Source organism: Mastigoproctus giganteus, chromosome 7, assembly GCF_048544385.1.
Source record: "Mastigoproctus giganteus isolate SK-2022 chromosome 7, ASM4854438v1, whole genome shotgun sequence".
NCBI classification, from domain to species: Eukaryota; Metazoa; Arthropoda; class Arachnida; order Uropygi; family Thelyphonidae; genus Mastigoproctus; species Mastigoproctus giganteus.
The window spans coordinates 134866053-134889242 of NC_143581.1; the positions used below are offsets into that span (position 1 = coordinate 134866053).

Genomic DNA, 23190 nt, shown 5'->3' on the forward strand with positions numbered 1-23190 from the left:
AGGGATAAGGAGGTGATTATTCCCTTGTATAAGGCAATGGTCAGGCCACACCTAGAGTACTGTATACAGTCCTGGAGGCCTCATTTCAGGAAGGATGTAGAGCTGCTGGAACGAGTACAGAGAAGGGCAACTAGATTGGTGAATGGGACAAAGGGGTTCTCTTACGAAGAAAGGCTTAAGTTTTGCAAATTACAGTGTCTGGAAACTAGGCACCAGCGGGGTGATCTGATAGAGGTGTACAAAGCCTTGAATGGTTTGAGCATGCTCAATGCTGATGGGATTCTTCCTCTAGCTCAGAAAAATCACCTGAGAGGGCATAAATTCAAATTGAGGAAAGACAGATGTAGGATAGATGTGCGGAAATTTGCCTTTAGCCAGCGGGTGGTTGGTGGGTGGAACAGACTTCCATCCCTTGTCGTGGAAGTTGATAGCCTAAATAAGTTTAAGGCTCAGCTGGACAGGTATTTCGAACGAACAGAGGGGTGAAGTGGAAGTGGTTATTTTTATTTATTTATGTTACTTTTTTTTTTTTTTTTTTTTTTTTTTTTTTTTTGGCTGATGCTGCATAAGCTTGCTTTCTTGCATCAAATGCCTCTACTAATGCTAATGCTAATGCTAATTCAAATTGTGGAAAGAAAGTTGTTGAATAGATGTGTGGAAGTTTGCCTTCAGCCCGTGGGTGATTGATTGCTGGAACAAACTTCTATTGTCATTGTAGAAGTTGACAGCTTAAATAAATTCAAGGCAGAACTAGACAAACATTTGGGGGCGAATGGATGGGTGAAATGGGATAGTTTTTTTTTTTTTTTTTTTGGTTGATGTATAAGCTTTGCTTTCTTGCATCATATATCTCTACTAATGCTAATAAGCCATAAGCCTATAGAGGCAGAATCTTCTAAACCAGATTTCTACTATGATACCTTTGCATCCCTCTTTGTCTAGAGCCAAACTGATTTATAATGATCTCATAATGAACTCTCTTATCATGCATTGTTCAACTGTACACAGTTTCAAATTCTGACTTAATTCTCTCAGCTTTTTATTAATTAACCTTTTATCTATGAAGTAAGCATCTGAATACTTTAAAATTTTCTTCTCTTTATTTCTGGAACCACTGATGAAGATGACGTTATGATTTACTTCTAGCGGATGACTTTGCATGACTGTCTTTCATTGTTAAGGTTTGTGACAGTTCTCTTCTTGAAATTCACTTACCATATTTTAATTGTTGCAACTGTTCATGGTATTCTGTTTAGAAATGTTCGAAAGGCTTGTTATGTGCTCGAAGAGATCTGTGTGAAGGCTGTACAATGAACATTCTCCGTTCTTATGTAAACGGGCATGCCATTTATTTAATTTACCTCCAATGTACAAATATTTTAACTCTTACAGAATCAATATGCTTTGTTTACCTCTTATATAAGTGCAAAATATTACAGTTTTTAAAGGTATGTGTGTGTGTGTGTGTTGTATATAACTATATCACAAAGGGGATAACTAAAACTGCAATAATTTCCTTTGTGATATATAATAACTTAAACATTATAATTTTTTGATTTATTAAATTGATATATTTTTAATTAATTTAAATATCTGATTTAATATTCAATCCTAGTTATTTATATGTATATAGTGTTCTTAGCTGAGATCAAATAAACAAAGTCTGTGAAAGGATTATTTTGGTTATTTTATTTTATTTTTTTCCTCTAAGGTATCCCACAAACAAATTCAGCTTCTAAAAAGTGGAATTATTACTATTACTTCAAAACAGAACAATCAATATATGGTAAGTATTTGGCCAGCTAGTTTTATTTATGTATTTTCTTAGTTACCAGCATGGAGAGGAAGTGAGATTCAGGGTTTCCTAAATGGATGCTGGTATTTCACTTTTAATTGTTTTAGTCCATCTTATTTTGCCCCTGAGTGCCAAACGATATTAGTGACCACAGCACATTTTCATAGTGATTATCTGGTACGCTTTACTGTAAATACATTTTTCCTGAGTTTTGCAAGTCCGTTAACTCTTGAGTATCAGAATTAAATAGATCTATTATAATAATATAACTTAGAAAAGAAAGCACCTTTCTTTAATCCCCCTTTTTATTTTTATTTCATACTACTCTTCGCTTGGGTCACTAAGTGGCACCGCTCTTCCCTCTACATGACGGGGCTGGTAACCTGGGAGGAAAAGACTATCTCCCGGGGCCAAAAGGGGCATGTCACCACGAGTAAAACAAACTCTGATTTATCTGGGCTGCCAGACGCATCCCAGACATTCAAAGGTTCCAATGCAGGAACTGCCAATCAGAAAACCAAGACAGAGACCTATCCTAGTCCAACTTTCTTAATTATTCACTCAACTGGGGAAAATGCAGTTGGGAAACTCTCACCATTTAGAGTCCAAAAGGAATTAGAAAGTAGAGCAGGATCTCCCAAGTCTGTAAAAAGACTGTGGTCATGAGACATTTCATTGAGACCTCTAACGCTAAACATTCAGAGCGACTTTTGAACAATAAACTCTTTGCCGGACTACCAGTCACTGTGACACCCCATAGATCCCTGAATACCTGTAAAGGAGTGATCTCAGATTGGGATTTACTAGATGTGTCCGAGGAGGAGGAGATACTAGAAGAACTTAAAGAACAAGGAGTTATTCAAGTAAAGAGAATCTCCACCAGAAAAGATGGTAATCTGACCCCAAAGCATAATCTGATCTTGACTTTTAACACTCCGCATCGTCCAACATCCATTAAGGCCGGATATCTGACACAGAGGCAACCCCCAAGGCAGAATGCGCTGGTCCCAAAGGAACTAGTAGTTGTTGGTGACTCTATTGTCAGGGAAACGGGGAACATGCTTTGTAAAAAGGATAGGTGGAACAGGACCAGGGTATGTCTGCCAGGGGCAAAGGTTGACGTCGTTGTAGAGCGAATATCATCTTTTAAGGGCACAAAAGGTGATATAGTTGTACACGTTGGCACTAATGATATTAAGAGTAGGAGACCGGCAGAATTACTTAACAAGTACAGGTCACTGTTGAACAAAAGCCGAGAATTCGGGTTGAATTTGAAAGTGTCTGCAATTCTGCCCAGACACGATAGGAGGGAGTATATGATGAGAGCCTTGTCGATCAATTCGGCCCTGGAAAGATTGTGCAAGGCTCAAGGGGTAGAATTTTTTTCAGCCTGGACTGTACTTGTTAACAGGAGAGACTGCTTCTATAGGGAGGGGATACACTTAAATAGAAAGGGTGCAAGAATATTTGCTGATGCTATCGAGGCAGTGTTAGGTGGGTCGGAAAACTGCTAGCTTGGGGGGGAGACAAAGACCAATAGATTGACAGTAGCCACTGGCAGAGGTGAAAGAGATTCTTGCACTGCTTCTATTAGAATGAGCAGAAGCCTGAAAATCAAGATGCATGATATTTCAGAGACTGCTGGGAGCCACTGCGGTACAAGTAAACACATGGGTTGTGTTAGGGTAGCTAAGAATAGAAACAGTGCAGGTATACTTGCGTGTACACCAATGCTAGGAGTTTAGTAAATAAATTTGATGAATTTGAGGTATTGCTCAAAACATCAAAGGCAGATATTGTTGGGATATCAGAGACGTGGTGTCACACAGATATAAGGGATGCAGAACTGGAATTTGGGAAGTACAACGTCTACAGAAAGGATAGACAGGATAGGAAGGGAGGAAGGGTTATGCTATTAGTTAAGAAACACATAAAAACCAAGGAAGTGAAGCCAGTCGACATCGCTGGACAGTGCAGTGTTGAGTCAGTTTGGTGTGACATAAGCATTGGGAGATCAAAATTGAGAGTAGGAATGTGCTATAGGCCTAATGACTCTGATGAGTATAATAAGGAACTGTACAGGGAAATAGAGTGGGCCAGTAAATCAGAGAGTCTTATAATGGGAGATTTTAATTTCCCAGATATTGACTGGAATTTGGGGGCTGGTCACTCACACACTAGCAGGGCTTTTGTGGATTTATTGGATGATTGTTTTCTACATCAGCATGTTCGGGAGGCAACTAGAGGGAGGAATACTCTTGATTTGATTATCAGCAGTGATTCTTCATGCATTAAGAATCTGCAGATAAATGAACCACTAGGTGGCAGTGATCACAGTGTGCTGAAGTGGGATTTACTCAAAGAGGTAACTACCATTAGGGGTAAAAGGAAGGGTTATTGCTTCCGTAAAGGCGACTACGATGGACTGAGACAATATTTAAATTCTATACAGTGGGACCAACTGATGATGTTACCAACAGCAAATTCAAAATGGGAAGCATTCAAAGAACTTATCTTGGAAGCTACTAGGCTTTACATACCAACTAAGAAATATTGTTCAAGGTTTAGGCCAAAATGGTTGTCAGATGAACTAATGAGGCATATGGCAGAGAAGAAAAATGCATGGGATACTTACAAATTAACACATGACACAGAAGCCTATGATAGATACAAGTTGATATGCAACCAAGTTACAAAGGAGGTTAGGTAGGCGAAGGCAGATTACGAGAAATCCTTGGCAAGGGATGCAAAGAAAAACAGCAAAGAGTTCTTTACTTATGTAAACTCTAGAAGGAAGATGATGAATCAGATTGGCCCACTTGATATTGATGGGTCAACTGTTGATGATTCTGCTCAGGTAGCTAACAAACTAAATGAATATTTTGCATTGACATTCACACATGAGGAGTTATTCAGCGAGGGGAATGCCAGAGGTGTATTCAACTCTAGCAGTAAGCTACAGAATCTTGAAATAACTGGGAGCAAAGTGGAGGAGAAACTGTTGAAGATAAACACAAGAAAGGCACCCGGGGTGGATGGGATCTATCCAGTTATATTAAAGGAGGCAGCAAAGGAAGTAAGCAAACCCTTAGCCATAATTATGAGAGCTTCCTTGGACTCAGGGGAGGTACCCATAGACTGGAAATGTGCAAATGTGACCCCAATTCACAAAGGAGGATCAAAGGCTGACACAAGTAATTATAGACCTGTGAGCTTAACTCCTGTTCCAGGAAAATTAATGGAGGCACTGGTTAAAGAAGCACTGCAGGATCATTTAGACAAGACTTCAGTTGTAGCTCGGACACAGCATGGTTTTGTTAAGGGGAAGTCTTGCCTGACCAATTTGATTGGATACTATGATGCAGTCACAAAAGAACTGGATGCATGGAATAGCTTTGATATTATATACTTGGATCTTAGAAAGGCTTTTGATACTGTTGCACATGGAAGACTACTACACAAATTGGAGCAGTGTGACATTGGAGGCAAATTGCTGCTATGGATAAAGGGGTGGTTGAGGGGGAGAAGACAGAGTGGTAATCAATGGACACTGCTCATCGTGTACTAATGTTATTAGTGGAGTCCCTCATTGCTCAGTGTTGGGTCCATTATTGTTTTCTGTATTTATAAATGATATTGATGATGGTATATCAAGCTTAATGTCCAAGTTTGCAGACGATACAAAGGTTGGCAGGGTTGTCAAGGACACTACTGACACTATGCTGCTGCAACAGGATCTGGAAAGGTTGAGCAGATGGGCTGAGAGGTGGCAAATGAAGTTTAACATTGACAAATGTAAAGTACTGCATATGGGAAACAGCAACCCCAGAGCAACGTATCAACTCTGTGGTACTACACTGACAGTGGTAGAGAATGAAAGGGACTTGGGGATGGTTGTGCAGGCAGATATGAAGTTCTCTGAGCAGTGCAGACAGGCTGCAAGAGTAGCTCATGGAGTATTGTCAATGATATACAGGAATTTTTCCAGCAAGGATAAGGAGGTGATTATTCCCTTGTATAAGGCAATGGTCAGGCCACACCTAGAGTACTGTATACAAGTCTGGAGGCCTCATTTCCAGAATGATGTAGAGCTGCTGGAACGAGTACAGAGAAGGGAGGGCAAAGATTAGTGAATGGAACAAAGGGGTGCTACACTCAGGGTAGTGGAGAATTAAAAGGACCTGGGGGTAATTGTGCAGTCAGATATGGAGTTTTGTGAGCAGTGCAGATGGTCTGCAATCTCATGGTGACTTGAATGGTTTGAGCAAGCCCAATGCTAATGGAATTCTTCCTCTTGCTCAGATTACTCATCTGAGAGGAAATAAATTCAAATCGAGGAAAGGCATTTAAATAGATGTGCAGAAATTGCCTTTAGCCAGCAGTTGGTTGGTTGTTGGAACAAACTTCCATCGGTTGTTGTGGAAGTTGGTAGTTTAAATAAATTTAAGTAAGAACTGCACAAAAATTTTGGAGCGAATGGATGTGTGAAATGGGAAGTTTTTTTTTTTTTTTGGCTGATGCTGTTATAAGTTTGCTTTCTTGCATCACATGCCTATGCTAATGCTTAAACTCAGAAAATAATATAGAGATAAGTTAAGGATGAAAAAGTTTCACTGAATCATTTAATTTTTATCAGAAATTTTCATACTAAATGATGTGTTCTAATTCCTCTTATTATTACTATATTTGGAACAAAGTCAAATTTTGTATACCAAAAAAGTCTATTCTGAACTGACATTCTTTGAAACTTTCCCATTGAGTACCTAACACATCCATGAGAAGTGCATATATGTATTTCATTTAAACTTAGCCAATAATATAGAGCTAAAGATAAAAAAGCTTTATTGAATTGTGTAATCCAAGTGTAATGTGGATTTACTGAATTGTGTAATCCAAGTGTAATGTGGCACGTCAGTCTAATAACTTGAGGGTAGTGTTAAAGATGAAGTTTTGCTGACACTTAATTCATATCAGAAACTTACATATGCTCTAATTCCTCTTAGTATTACTATTCTTGGAACATAGTTAAATTTTATATACCAAGTAAGACATACTTTATTAAACTGTCACTTTTGAAACCTGGCGCCTCTGTAGCCAGGGGGAAGGAGCAGCAGTGCGAGCACACGCTTCTGGATTAGACCGGGGTTCTAGCCTGTCACCACCAAATACGGAGGATGCGGAAAGGTCAGAGAATGACCACTGCATATCCCAGAGCAATATGGCCTTAGTTGCTAATGCTCCTAAAAACCAAACAACAAACAACTTTTGAAACCAATTGCCACGCAAGTACCTAACAGCATATCCGTGATCTGTGCATGTACGCATTCTATTTAAACTTGGCAGATAATATAGAGCTAAAAATAAAGAAACTTTACCGAATTGGATATATATGTATAAATTGGATATATATATATATATATATATAAACTGGTGGTATAATCAATTTAAAGACTGGTGGCATTGAGAAATGCTTGCTGAATGCTTCCTGTTGAATCAAATCAATGGAGCTTTCAAATATAGATTATTACCATTAATGGCAGAGGTCTAATAAACATTTCCCTCAAAATAATGACCTTTAACCAACTACATACTTCTGCCAAGCAGTGTTTTCATTAGAAAAAGTTATTCAATCCTCTTTGCAACTAAGAGTACTCAATGCAGCACTGTATCTCCTCCATTTACTCGAAAACATGACCATCAGTGTTTCTTTGATTTTCTGGAAGAGACAAAAGTGTACAGAGTCTATATCTGGAATGTAAGGGAACTGTGAAAGAATGGGTACTCCTAGTTTTATTAAATATTTGTTGATGAGACGTGATCAATGCACTGGGGAATTATAGTCATGAAGAATAGAGGTTCTTTGCTTGCTGCAAGTGAAAACACTTTCATCTGACTGCTCTATGGAGACCATGGAGAATGTTGAAATAAATATCTTCCCTAACACTAAACTTGATGCTTACTATTCAAGTGATAATTATCTCTACAGTGACAAATTAACAAAATTATGTTAGAACAATGTGCGTCGAGAATGTTCAACTAATGTGTAGCGAGTTAAACAGATATTGGGTGTGAGTCACTGCATGTGTGTGCCAGTACCGGAATGCTCATATGTTTACAATTCTTGGTGTTACAGAGCAGTATAAAATGTTATATTTATTTTTTTTATCAAACTATAAATTTATATAATAGATAATCTTTTCAGAAACTGTTGTCATTAAACTGCAGATGGTACAATACAGAAGTTGAAAGACAATTTTGCTTTGAATTTGCAGCATTCGCATGTATGAAGATAGAATAAGAAAACAAACCTGCATCTGAAGAAGCATATTCAGCATGTTACAGGTGTTTTGCCTTCAAAGGCATAACTATTGAATTTTGAGGTTTATCTTATCCATTGAATATCTAGCAGATGAAGGTGATTTATGCATTGTGCACTAACAAATGGAGAAGGCATATGATTTTATTGCTGTTTTTTATGAAAAAAAAAAAAAAAAAAAAAAAGTGTTTGGACAAAAGAAAATTACCTGCTTCCACATCTTGAAGGACATGTTAACAACATCTTCCAGCATGATGGCACACCCCACATTTCGTTAACATTGTATGTTACCAATATAATTTCTAGTAACGACCACAGACTGGTTAAAGTTAAATTTTATTAAAATTAATAAAAATAGATATATACATAAATAAAGCATTAAAACAGATATAAAAGAAAAGCGTTAAAATACATAAAAGCATTAAAATATATATAAATATATTTCAATGGTCATTATGCAATAATGACTATCCAGTTTCTGAATAAGTGGTTTGGTAGAAGAAGACACGTTTCTTGGTCTACCTGCTCATGTGATCTCATTCCAGTACATTTCTTTCTCTTTGAGGTACTATATAAAGGATGAAATGTGTTCCATTGAAAGTGACATTATTACAGTGGTTAAAAGTAAGCATATTTAGAAAATACTCAAGATTTAAAAGATAACCTAGATACTCAAATACATTGGTGCATATGTGGCACAGCTAAATTATCATTTGTCCATATGCTGAGCTACAGAATTCATATTGAACTAATAATGCTCCTCAAACGGAAATGAAAATGAAAATTGTAGTGCTATTTTCATTACAGTATAGCTACAGTATGTTTTTTTTTTCCTGTCTTAAAACATTCATGAAATATTTAAATTTGAAATACTGGGATTTACTAATGGAAATCTTTTATATTTATGTTGCTGTTTATAATTTATGTAATCACTGTAATATGCAATACATGCTAAGGTAAAATTCTTTACAGGATAAAATCCCATGCTAATGAATTAAAATTAAAAAGACATGTACTACAGAGTAGTTTTATGCTTAAATTATTAGAGCTGTATTTCGGAGTTGGAAGTTGGTTGATTCAGTCATTTAACACATTCACTACTATACCACTTAAATATAAGAAAACCCATTCAATGTGCCATAATTTTTGGAATATTAAAAAAAAAAAAAAATCAACATTCTTCTAGACATTATCAGCATTCCGAAAATTCATACATAACGGTTGAAAATTTAATGTTTGGAATTCATTGCTAAAAGTGAACGATTGTTTTTGTGCTCAACTGTAAATTAGAATGAATCTAAAAATTTTATAAAAGGTTTATTCATATACATACACCAATGTCAACACAAGCAAAGAACAAATAAAACTGTATGCCAATACAAATAAAATCCAAACCTTACTGCAAAGCATTCAGTCAATGTGCCAGTGCTATGAGGGGCATTCAAAAAATAAGTTACACCTGCCTCCATCTCTTGGTATAATTGTGAAACAAATGTGGCACCTGCAGGATGGAGTTCATGTTGTACGCCCCCTGGTAGGCGAGTTTCGTTGACGTAGCGGTAACAGTTGTGTAGGAGCAAGCATTCATAAAGGCACGTCAGCTAAAATGTTACTCCAAGTTCGAGGTACACAGAACAGTATGATTTTTGTGGGCGAAACGTCTGAATTGTTCCGAGATTCATTGTAAAATAACGGCAATGTATGGGGAAAATGCAGTGTCACGTTCTTTGTGAACAGGCATGAAAAACAAGAGGCCTGGAAAGTTAAGCAAAGGTGTTGTTCTCATTCATGATAACGCCATGCCACACAATGTACACATAACATGACACTTGCTCCAAAGTTTTGGATGGGAGGTATGGTAACATCCGCCGTACAGTCCTGATCTGTCACCTTGTGACTATCACATCTTCGGCAAGCTGAAAGAACATCTAGGGGGACAACGATTTGCAGATGAGTGGGTGCAAACAGTAGTTTGATTGTTACTGAATGACCAAGGAGTGGATTTCTATCATGAGGGAATCGAACGTTTAGTCACACATTCCAAGAAGTGTTTACACCAACTTGGTGACTGTGTGGAAAAGTAGTGCAAGGTATGTGCTTTCTATTGCATAATGTTACATACCTCAATAAATGTCTCTTGGGCTACAATGGTCAAGTGTAACTTATTTTTTGAATTACACTCATGAAAATATCGTAATGTGAACTCAATAACACAGTTTTTTGGTAATTTGTTCCATGACCTCGGAAGTTGAAATTTTCAGTATATTATTAAACTGTTTATCTCTCTAAAAGGTGATTTTTATAATGGAAATTGTACATATTGATTAAACCCAATGCAAAAAATCAACTAAAGGATGCAAAAACAACACATGCGGCCAACGTGTTTACAAATGCTGCTATTGGCTGAGAGGAAGGACCACATGGTCCTGTCGGAGACAATCACAAGCCCATCCCATTGTAAGGTGAAATAAGTAGGCGCCGGTTAACATGATCACTGGTTAGTGGAATCAGTCACTTTAATTTCAAAAAACCAATTCAGATCATTAAAATGCACTACACTTTCATTGTTATCGTATAATCATTATCATATGTTCGTTTTAATCATTACCTTATGTCTTAAAACTCTATATTTCCCCAAGAGGACACAGTGTGGTAATTTAAGTTTTTGTATACATTAGTTGCTTAGCTTGAAGATACCAAGTTAATATTCCTTTGGTAGTGTGAATGTTATGTGCATTTAGTTGCTGTATTGTAGTTGAGTAGTAAATTTTGAGGGTATTCAAAAGTGCACACATTTAGAGTGACCATGATTTAAGCTCAGGTAACTACTAAATACATTACAATGTTCTTGTATTTTCTCTGTCTTGTGAACTTATGAGGTTGTCTCAGATTATAAACAGAAAATTAATTTTTTATATTTGATTATGACTAAATATGGAATTGTGCAATTAATCTCTAGAAAGCATTTTTTAAGAAGTCGAAACAAATCTCTGTTTCACTGGCCATACAAGTTGATATAGGACTCTCCACCTTTAACAATGAAACAAAGCAAAATTCTGTGTCACCCTAACATGATTTCATCAAACTGTAAGTAAAGGAAATCTGAATTTTAAGGAATTGTTTTTGCATGCTATAATTCACAGTGAGTTATCTCTGAATGGTAGGCTTTGTGTGGCTGCTATGTAATTTCATAACCAAAGAGGATTCTAAAAGTAGAATTAAACAGAAAAGTGATTTCTGTGAAAGGGAATTTGGACTTCTTTCAAAATCGGGGTTGAGGCAAATTTTGCCTTTAGCATACTGCTAGCTAAGCAGTTGGACATAGTTACTGAACATGCACTAAACTACTTAATGTCAAAGCATTATGAAAGTTCATTTGAAAGTGCTTTGTCGTAATATACAAATATGGTGTTAAATGTTCTGCTGAATGGAAGGAACATCTTATGTCTTGCTATTACTTGTCATAGATGAAAAAAAAAAAAAAATTGTCATTGAAAATAAATAAGAAAAGAGGTAGAAATTAATGCAAAACTAGATTCAGGTCATCAAATAGCTTGTTAAATCAGTTTAAGTATTCATCTAACATTTGCAAGACTAATTGGGGGAGGGATCTATTAGTATTAATGAATAAGTTCAGCTGCTAAGATGATGAACTAAACTTGTTTATTGTTGAGAAATAGAAATTACACCCCCTTTTTCTTATTCTCTCCTTAAAACATAAGGTCCTACCCTTGAGGTAAAATCAAGATGTTAGCCTTCTTATCTAAATGGTAACCTAGATCAGCGGTTCCCAACCTTTTTTGACTTGTGAACTCATTTAAACATATTTTTATCGCAGATCCCTTCCAACACAATATTTTTAATGTGAACCACTAAGCCTATATTCTCTGAAATCATATACTAGTTCTGAATTTTTATTATAAAATATTTTCAGTACTACGTTTCTATAAGCGACATTGCATAATAATAAAAATTATTATTAAGAAGAAGAAGAAATCTTTATTGTGCAATAAAGATACAATATATGCCCACCATTGCCAGGGTCTTGTCAAGGTTATGGAGTAATATAAAAACATGTATGACAAATAGTTGAGAATTAAACCATGACATTAAATTAAATTTAAAATTCTTATATTAAAAATGTAATAAATTTATATTTTAATCAAATTAAATTAAAATAATTATTTATACTTTGTAAAGCAGTTATTAATCAGTCCAAACTAGATTTCGAACAGGCCAAGAGTAGAAAATTTGCTTCTTTCCAAATAGTAGCGGGGCATTCTGGTCTCTTGCCAAAGCTATTGGCTGCAATTTTTGCCCATCTATGTTTCCACCTCTGTCAAAACCAGATGGTTCTGTTGCCACATCATTCAAAGATAAAGCTGACCTGTTAGCATCCTACTTTTCTTCCAACTCATGTAATGATGATGATATTATTATTATTACTAGCCATGTAGTGCAAGGAAGTCTGAGGCTTATGCTGCACCAGCTAAAAAATTTCTGAGTTGCCCAGAGAGAGAGAGAGAGAGAGAGAGAGAGAGAGAGAGAGAGAGAGAGAGAGAGAGAGAGAGAGAGAGAGAGAGAGAGAGAGAGAAGTAGAAGGGAATCACCAAGAAAGAGAAGAATGATGATATCCAGCTCAGGACCCTGGATGTACCAAGCCCATACTCACCAGATGTGAGCCCCTGGTAAAGCACCTCAAAGCATTATCAGTACACTCCATTCAGTGCCTCCAGTGGTCTTCCGTCAAAAGGATGTCAGGAGGATTTTGATGAATCTGATGCTAAGAAAGCTCCGTAATGAGCTTTCTTAGCATCATAATGGTATTTTTCCATTTGTTCTCAAAACCTGTGCCCCTGAACTTATTCCTGTTTTGGTCATCTTGTTTCACTTTCTTATTCCAAGGATAATTTTCCCATATCCAGCCAGTGTTACTCAAAAGTGTGACAAATCCCTTTCATCCAATTATTGTCTCATTGCAATTACTTCTAATTTTTTTAAAGTGATGGAGAAATCCATTAACTTCCAACTCCTAAACTATCTGGAAATCTTTCATCTGATCAATGAGGGCCTGTATGGATTCTGTAAGTGTTGTTCCACTGGTGATATTCTGGCTTATGTTATCCATTTATGGACAAATTCAATGGAAAAGTTTGGTGAAACTCAAGCAATTGCTCTTGACATTTTAAAGGCTTTTGATCATGTTTGGCATAAAAAGTCTTCTAAATAAGCTTCCATTCTATGGTTTGCCAACTGGTCTTTGTGATTGGGCATCCAGTTTTGTCTCTGACCCCTTACTGCGGGTGATGGTAGATGGCTCTCTGTCTTCTAACTTTTCCACTAATGCTGGTGTTCTCCAAGATTCAGTTCTTTCTCCCACTCTTTTCCTCTTATATATTAATGAACTTCTTGCATTGGCTGGAAATCCTATCCATAATTTTGCTGATGATAGCACATTGCATTCCATCTTCCAGTTTGATAAACCTTGTCTTGCTCAAACAGCTTCAACTTTTCGAGTATCCACTGCCAAATCCTTAAATGCTGATCTCCAGGTAATTCTCCAGTGGGGCAAAGAAAACTTAGTTAATTTCAAACCTTCTAAAACTCATTCCTGTCTTATATCTCTTCAAAAAGGATTCTTCTGCTCCTATGTTTATCTTTGATGACACTCTGATTTCTAGGCAAAATCTTGGGGATTACCCTGACTTGTAATCTCTCTCTCTCTTGGCATAAGCACATTACAAATATTGCTTCCTCTGTACCTAAAAAACTGTGTTTTCTCTTTCACTCTTGCGGTTAATTTTCCTACTCTGTAGAAATTGCAAATCCGGCCTACCATGGAATATTGCTCCCATATATGGGGCAGTGTTCCGAAAACCTCTCTCAGGCTTCTAGATTTCATTCAAAAGAAGGCAGTTAGGTTAATTAATGTCGCACCTGTAACGGAGACTCTCCACTCTCTGTCTCATAGACTTTCTGTTGCATGCCTTTTCTATAGGTACTTGCATAGGCACTGTTCTTTTGAATTGGCTTTTATAATTCCCGCTCGCTCTTTCAAAGCAGTCCGAACACGTGCCACAACCAGTCAGCATCCTTTTACTGTCCAAGTTCAATCCCGCAGAACCAACTTTTCTTCTTCTTCCTCATTTATTCATTCAACTTCTGTTTTCTGGAACAATCTTTCTTCATATGTATTTACTGAAAATTACAATCCACAGAAGTTCAAGTCTAATGTCAGCAAGTATCTTCTTTCATCATCTTTTCAGTCTTAAACACATGCACGGTATTAAGCACTATAGGTTCAAAAAAAAAAAAAAAAAAAAAGTACCTATACATAACAATGATTCTTGAGAAGAAAAAAAATTTAGTATGGGAAAACTATTTATTTAACATGATATACTGTAAGATAATAAAGTAATTATAAGGAATTGCAACAGATGTGGTTTCTTTCTTTGGCAGTTCTTTACTTTTTATTTAATTTTATTTTACTTTATTGTTTATTATTAGTTATATTTTGTAATTTAAAATAATATAACTTTGTAAATCTAAGCAGAGACCATTACAGAATTTTTAGTGCGAACCCCCAGGGTTGGGAGTTTAGTGCAAACCACCGGTTGAGAACCGCTGACCTGCATGGATGTCTAACCACTGAAACCTGTGTTCTTTTTAGAATGTACTTATCATGCATTTCCTTAAGAAGCATCAGCATGAATAACTTAAGAGTAGGTATGAAGACTGGCTGGATCTTTTGTGTAAAATTAATTGTGAAGAACAGAGAAATCATTGTTTTAGGTCCGATCGGCAGCTCTTGTTAAAACAGTTGTCTATATAATTAATGTTCAATTTGTATTTTTTTGTAGACACGTGATCTCGAAGGCAAGTGTGATTAGACTCCTAAAGCAATGTTTTTAAAATGTGTTATGTTATTTATAAATGGTAGATCATTTTTATGGTGATTGCAGTTTATATAAAATTGGTCAATATCAGAACCTCTTCTGGATACGTGAATTTTGCTCTGTTGTGGGATACGGATCAATTACATTTGCTAAGGAGGGAAAAACTGCTAGCTACTAAGCCAAAGATAAAAGTAATCGTCCCATTTTTTTAGCTTTGATATTTCTGGAACAATTTCATAACCAATGTGGCCATGAATGAATTCTCATGAGTGAGATTGAGTAATGAAAATGTAATTTTTTGTCTTTTTTATTTTAAATATGCAAAATGTATTGCATTCTTACTTTATTGAAACATATTTTAAATTCTCCCCAAACTTTAATCGCAATATTAAATTATTTTTTATAATGTTGATTTTTACAGTTGCATCCTTTGAAGAAAGAGATAAAGACAGATGTTGATGGAATAACTATTGTTACCACAAATACCAAACTCCAGGTAAAAAAAAAATGTTTAAAAATATCTAATATAAAATATATATACAGGGTGTCTCAAAAATATTGGTACAAACGTTTAGGGGAGGTAGGTAACACCTAAAGGAATGTGAATCGCATAGGAACCCATAACCGGAAACGTCACCTTAAGTCGGTATGCAGCGCTGTTCATCAGTTCGGGAGAGAGGAAAATTTCTGGTTTACTCATTCAAGCAGTAGTCTCCCCACGAAGAACATGCATCGATATACGAACTGTGAGCTGGCAAATATGCACCTAGTGTATGGATTAGCAGAGGGCCCACACGGTGTGTGCCCTCATGCAGCACAACATTGCTTCGCAATAATGTGTGTGGGCAGGTATGGTCGGTGACTGCTTAGTCGGCCCATACCTGTTACCAACCCGCATGAACTCAGCTAAATATCGGATCTTTCTTGAACAAGTTCACCAGGGTTACTTGACGATGTTCCAGCAAATGTGAGACGCAACATTTGGTTTCAACATGACGGGGCGCCTGCCCATTATGGAAGGTGTGTTCATGACCATTTGAACAGGTGTTTTGGGCATCGATGGATTGGCCGTGGTGACCCGTTGCCTGGCCCTCATGCTCACCAGATTTATCGAGCCTTGATTTCTTTCTGTGTGGGGCCCTCAAATCTATCGTGTATGAATCGCCCATGGAGACAGAAATGGATCTCGTGGCGAGACTCGTCTGCGCTGCTGCTACTGTCAAAAAAACTGCAGGTGTCTTTGACCGTGTCCGCCAATCCATGCTGCGTCGGTGTCACGCATGCATCGTGTCTCGTGGTGGAACCTTCGAGCATCTTTTGTAACATCATGAAATGCATCCATCTCATACTCCATTGTTAATATTATGTCAAATAAATGTTTGCCACTAATTACTGTATTGTGTCATTTCTGCTTCTTGTGCCTCTGCTACTACTTTCCCATGATGTTTCCGGTTATGGGTTCCTATGCGATTCACATTCCTTTAGATGTTACCTACCTTCCCTAAACGTTTGTACCAATATTTTTGAGACACTGTGTATATATTGGGTGGTTAGTTATAAAATAAGTTTCCCTTCAGGAGACCCTAGTTTTTTTTTTTTTTTTTTTGGTAGTTGTTGGCGCATCGGCTTCTGTGGCCATAATGCACCTCCCAAGGTTTTTGCAGTACTTTGATCCAAGCCCGAGTCGGGATTCGAACCCGCAACCTTTGAGACCCTAGTGTCAAAACGGTTAGATATAGTGCTGTGAAAATCCACTGATTTTAGGTCATTTTAGGGTATGGGGAAGCGATTTGTAGAAGAAAGAGAATTAGTTCAAATTTTCGTCACCAGGGGATAAATTGGTATTGTAAATATGAGATTGAATACTTAACTTAGGATTAGATTTTAATATCAGAACTTAGAAATCTACAGATGTTGTTCTATGTGCTTTCCTTCACTTGAGATGACATTCTGAAAACGGTTTTGCTTAGCATCTCATTGGGGATGTTGGCTACATGCTGTTTAATGCTTGCTTTCAAATCGACAAGCATCTGCATGCTGCCACAGTAAACTCTGACTTTCAGGTATCCCCAGCCAGAAATCACAGGGATTCAGATCTCGTGATCGGGCTGGCCACAACTGTGGAAAGTCTCTATAATGTTGACTAGAGCAGTTCCTTCACTTGTCGACCAATGTGGGGAGGGACACCATCTTGCATGAACACTATAGTCTCCAAGCATAGTCTTTCTTGTAGAGCGGGAATAATTCGCTCTCCTAGAAGAGCGCAGTAACGTGCACCAGTTATCGTTACTCTTCAAAGAAAAATGGTCCGATTTTAAACTCTGTTGTGAATCCACACCATACTGTAACTTATGGACTTTGAGTGGTCTTTCATGCATAGCAGATGTTCCAGAATATTCAACAGTTTTGTGCATTTACAGCCCCATGAAGAGTGAAATGTGCCTCATCAGATCATTAAAGTCCATGTATTGTTAAGTTCCATACGAGCCAGAAATAGAAATCGTAGAGCAAAGTTTATTCGTTGTTGCTGATCATAAGGCTTTAGTTCTTGTACGGTAACCAGTGTAAAATTATTCGAAGCGCTTTACGTACAGTAGACCAAGGAAGTTTTAAGTCTCTTGACACACCTCTGACACTACTGAATGATAGTTTTCCATTCTGACCAGTGCAATCGCCACTTCATCCAATACCTCCGTTCTGATACATGTCGTCCTCTGCCTGAAATTACCCATAACTCCCCAGTCACCTCAAATTTCTTTATTAGTTTTTTGAAGCCCACTGATGTCAAAGGTCCTTTACGCAAACCTTGAAGTTTCCAATATTCATGTAGTGCTGCATTAGCGTTACTATTATTCTGGTAGAATAAGTTTACTAAAAGAGCACGTTCCTTTTTTGCAAGAGCATAATGGTTATTGACGGTGGCATTGGCCTGTCTGTTTTTAGGATTTGAGAATATTGACTGCTTTGCAGCATGAAAATTCTAAAAACAACAAGAACTAAAAAATAATAAAAAAATAAAGGATTTTTTACCAAAAAGAGGAAAAAAAAAAACAAATAATAACATTATTATTATGGGTAAGTTTTTCAGTTTAAAACCAAATTGATATTCATGAAATTGCATAATTCTACACTTGTCGCAACACACGAGGCACAACAGGGCAGATCTGTTTAATAAAGGAATAAACTAAACTACTATAATTCCAAATGCTCTTGCAATCTAGCTGAACTATATGGATTTGATGACTCCCTATGCCTGGACTTCTCCATGCCCCTGGAGGTATTGTAGATTTCCATGCTCAAGTGCACGCTGGTGCCGAGGGCCATCAGCCTGTGATTTAGTGTGGTCTTCCAAGATATAAACAGAATATATGTATGCATGAATTAAAGTTAAACATAAATTTTGAAAAACGATATTCCTTCCTCAAAATTTACGTTTAACTTTAATTTTTTTTTAATTGTTTTTTGAATTTTAATTAATTTTGAATTGTTTTTTTACTGTAATCATGTTGTGTTAATCTTTTATTTGTTTTAATTGCTGGAGAGTATCATACGGAAGTGTTCCACATATCATATTGAGGTAAATTTCTCTTATTCTTCTACAAATGTTGATATCAATATAGAACATATTGAGCACCATAGTTCTGTTATATACTATATAACAAATTATAATAGAGTACTAGCTGAGTTATTAAAATAATTTATAATTACATGCCAGCATAGTTGGAGAATACCACCACTTTGCTTATTGGAGGCTTGAAGTGGTGAAACACATGTTTCGTCTCTAGAGCAAAGTTTACGGTGGCCCCCTGCCATACTTCTCCTTCAACCCATGCAAGGTACTAAGTACTATAGGTTTTGATACCTTTCGTGTTTGGGGTTTCATAAAAATAAAAATAAATAAAAACTAGTTATTTCACAAATCTGCAACCTGCCCATGAGTGCCTACTATTTGCAGAACCTATTACGTACTTATTTTAGCTCTGTTATTTATCCATTGTTTTTGGCTTAGTGTTGACTAGTGAATTATGGAGTCAAGTAAGTTATTACCATGGGACAAATATGAAATTTTTTAAAAATTTCTTTTGAAAAGTGTTACTGTTATATGTCATGTGTGCCAATCAAAAGTGAAAGCTTTGAGTACTGCAGAAAAACCCAGCAAATTTGGTGGCATATTTGGGAACAGTTATCATTTATTTATAAATACAGAAATTAAAAAAAATAAATAAATTTAATTAGATTATTATTTTTAGTGCCTTATGTGTATAAGTTTGTGTTCATATGATAATGTACATACTTTTAGGTTTGCACATTATCACATGATGTTGAAAAAAAAGGAATAATGCACCCCAGTGGACCTGCTTTCTTGTCTGAGATTGGCCAGTTATGATTCTGATTGAAGAGGAATTTAGAAATTCTTCAGTTGATCCATTAACTGTTTGAGTAATTTCTGTGCTGGCTAAATGAAACATTTAGTCTAGGCAGTTCGTGGGATTTCCTTACAACCCATCAATGTCATCTGTGTTGTGTGTCTGCATAGCCAACTTGTGTTTGTGGGTTTGTGTTTAGCATTGTGGTGTTCTGTTCTGTGGTGAATACAGAAATTTTCTGTTTGCATTCAGGGACAACTATAAACAGTCAGAGGGATTCATAGCTAGATGATTTAAAACTGGTTCTCAACTGTTGGTTCACAATAAAATTTTTACCATCATATTAACTTTTATTGCCGCTACTTGTCCTGCTGTTTGCTGTGCTGTTTATAGTTCTTTTATACATTAATGGCAGAAAATTCATAATATCTTTATGTAGCATGGTAAGTATACAACCTTTTTGGTTTTGTTTGATCTTTAATAAACATATTGATACCAACTGGATACTTTATTTCATCTAAAGACTCTGAGTGCTGGTTAATTTTATTTGACCATTCTGAACTCTATCCAATGGAACCTTTATCTCATGGCTATTCCCAACCCCGTGTTGTTTGTCATTACAAGAATGCAAAATCGGATGACCTGCGAGATTTTTTTTCTTCTTTTCCTTGGTCGGATTACTGTTTCAAAACTTCTGATGTCAATGTTTGCTCAGATCGCGTCAGTGAAATTATTCTTGTAGGAATGGAATTCTTTATTCCACACTCCACTGTAAAATCTCATCCTGTATCAAAAAATTGGTTTTCCAATAAATGTGCTAAGGGTGTTCAAGAGAAGAATGTTGCATATATCGTAAATTGGCTTGTTTCCAATTCTTCAGTTTAATTTTCTGCCTACACTAAAGCTCGCAGCAATTGTAAAGCAGCTGTTAATCAGTCCAAACTAGATTTTGAACAGGCTAAGAGTAGAAAACTTGCTCTTGCCCTAATGGTAGCTGAGCATTCTGGTCTCTTGCCAAAGCTATTGGCCACAACTTTTTCCCATCTCTGCTCCCATCTCTGTCAAAACCAGATGGTTCTGTTGTCACTTCAGCCAAGGATAAAGCTGACCTGCTAGCATCCCATTTTACTTCCAACTGTTGTGTTGGAAGTAAAATGGGCACATTTTTACGGCACATTTTTTCCGGAAAATGACTTTTGTTTTACTTATATTGTACAACTTTTACTTGTACGGATCAATTTTTTTTTTATTTTACAGATTAAGAGTATGCATCATGCATATACTCATTGTGTAGTTTTTTTGTGTTTTTTTTATTAATTTTTTCATAGAAAATACATGGGAGTAATTAACCCATTTGGGCTATCCTGAGTTATCTCGTGTACCTCAAAAAGTTTGCAAATTATACAGATTTTTTTTTTAATAAATTAGGGCTTGAGCTAAAAGAAAGGCACAGGAAAAGTCTTCATTACTAATTATATAAATAAATTTAAAAAATCAAGTGGAACGCACAAGCAGTAATGCAGTAATAGCGAATTAACTATATTCTGACACACGGCCACACAAGTGGACAGGCGAGATAAGCATCGCTTACGGGTGTTCAAGAGGCCGCCGAAATATTTTTTAATATTGTTTTTGTGAATTGTTTTTGTGGGTTCAGTGTTCTGCATTTAGGATGGCAAATTATATTTTGCTTATTGGCGGCACAGTTAATGCGCACTACTGTTCTGACATTACTGTACAATATAAGTAAAACGAAAGCCAGTCGTTTACTTCCAGGCGTGAGAAAACTCGGGATTTACCTGCCTAATGTGAAATTAGCCAGATAAATGCCAGAGAAAATACGTTTTTCCTAAATTTGGAGGTATTATTGTTTGCTTTGGGTATTATTGTATTCCAAGATATTTCATGTAGTTCCAAATAACTTTTAAAACTAAAAATATCTTGGGATAATCCATGAAGTGGTTAATGATCTTGGTAAAACACCAACTACCATATCCAACACACTGCATTCAATGCCTCCTGTGGTTTTCCGTCAAAAGAATGTCAGAAGGATTTTGATGAATTTTGATGCTAAGAAAGCTCCAGGTCCTGATGGTATTTTTCCACTTGTTCTCAAAACCTGTGCTCCTGAACTTACTCCTATTCTTTGCCACCTTTTTTCACTTTCTTATTCCAAAGGTGTTTTTCCTTCTGCTTGGAAATTTGCTCATATCCAGCCAGTTCCTAAAAAGGGTGACAAATCCCTCCCATCCAATTATCGTCCCATTGCAATTACTTCTACTCTTTCTAAAGTAATGGAGAAATCAATTAACCGCCAACTCTTAAACTACCTAGAAACCTTCCGTCTGATCAACGATCGCCAGTATGGATTCCGTCAGTGTCGATCCACTGGTGATATTCTGGCTTATGTTACCCATTTATGGACTAATTCAATGGAAAGGTTCGGTGAAACACAAGTAGTTGCTCTTGACATCTCAAAGGCTTTTGATCGTGATTGGCATAAAGGTCTTCTAAACAAGCTTCCATCTTATGGTTTGCCAACTGTTTTTAGTAATTGGTTATCCAGTTTTCTCTCTGATCGCTCACTGAAGGTGATGGTAGATGGCTCTCTGTCTTCTAACTTCTCCACTAATGCCGGTGTCCCCCAAGGTTCAGTTCTTTCCCCCACTCTTTTGCTCTTGTATATCAATGATCTTCTTCCATTGACTGGAAATCCTATCCATAGTTTTGCCGATGATAGCATATTGCATTCCACTTTCCATTTTGAGAAACCTTACCCTGCTCAATCAGCTTCAACTTTTTAAATATCCGCTACCAATTCTTTAATTACCAATTTCCAGGTAATTCTCCAGTAGGGCAACGACAACTTAGTTGATTTCAATCCTAAAACTCAGTCTTGTCTTATATCTCGCAAAAAAGGATTCTTCTGCTCCTATGCTTATCTTTGGTGACACTTCGATTTCTAGGCAAGATGATATATCTCTTTTGGGGATTACCCTGACTTCTAATCTTTCTTGGCACAAGCACATTACAAATATTGATTCCTCTGCATCTAAAAACTTGTTTTTCTCTTTTGCTCACGGCATTAATTTTCTTCCAAACAGCCGTTCACTCTGTACAAATCGCAAATCTTGCACTGCCATGGAATATTGTTCCCATATATGGGGCTGTGCCCTTAAAACCTTTCTCAGGCTTGTATATTCCATTCAGAAGAGGGTAGCTAGGTTAATTAATGACTCTTCTTTAACGGAGTCTCTCCACTCACTGCCTTATTGATGTACTGTTTCTGCTGCATGCCTTTTCTACAGATACTTCCATGGGCACTGTTCTTCTGAATTGTCATCTATAATTCCCACTCTCTCCTTCAGAACAGTCCAAACACGTGCCGCCATCATCCATGTACTGTCCAACTTCAAACTCACAGGACCAACTTTTCATCTTCCTCGTTTATTCATTCAACTGTCGTTTTTGGGAACAACTTTCCTTCATACGTATTTCCTGAAAATTACAGTCTACAGAAGTTTAAATCTAATTATTATTATTAGCTATTAGCTATATGGTGCAGCATAAGCCTGAGGCTTATGCTGCACCAGCCAAAAAAAATTCCCGAGTTACTCTGTGTGAGAGAGAGAGAGAGAGAGAGAGAGAGAGAGAGAGAGAGAGAGAGAGAGAGAGAGAGAGAGAGAGAGAGAGAGAGAGAGAGAGAGAGAGAGAGAGAGAGAAGTGGAATCGTCAAGAAAGAGAAGAATGATGATATCCAGCTCAGGACCCTGTGTGTGCCAAAGCCCATACTCACCAGTTGTGAGCTTGTTGACA

At 36.8% G+C, this 23190-nt stretch overlaps 1 protein-coding gene across 7 annotated transcripts in view; it reads left to right on the plus strand.

The window, feature by feature from the left end:
• Positions 1-23190, plus strand: part of LOC150083212 (uncharacterized) — a 319934-nt gene that overhangs the window by 76472 nt on the left and 220272 nt on the right. For all 7 annotated transcript variants that reach the window (XM_090377098.1, XM_090377102.1, XM_090377097.1 and 4 more), the window contains exons 3-4: positions 1712-1786; positions 15429-15503. In XM_090377098.1, coding sequence (XP_090233224.1) covers positions 1712-1786; positions 15429-15503 — 150 coding nt within the window. The remainder of the gene's footprint in view (positions 1-1711; positions 1787-15428; positions 15504-23190) is intronic.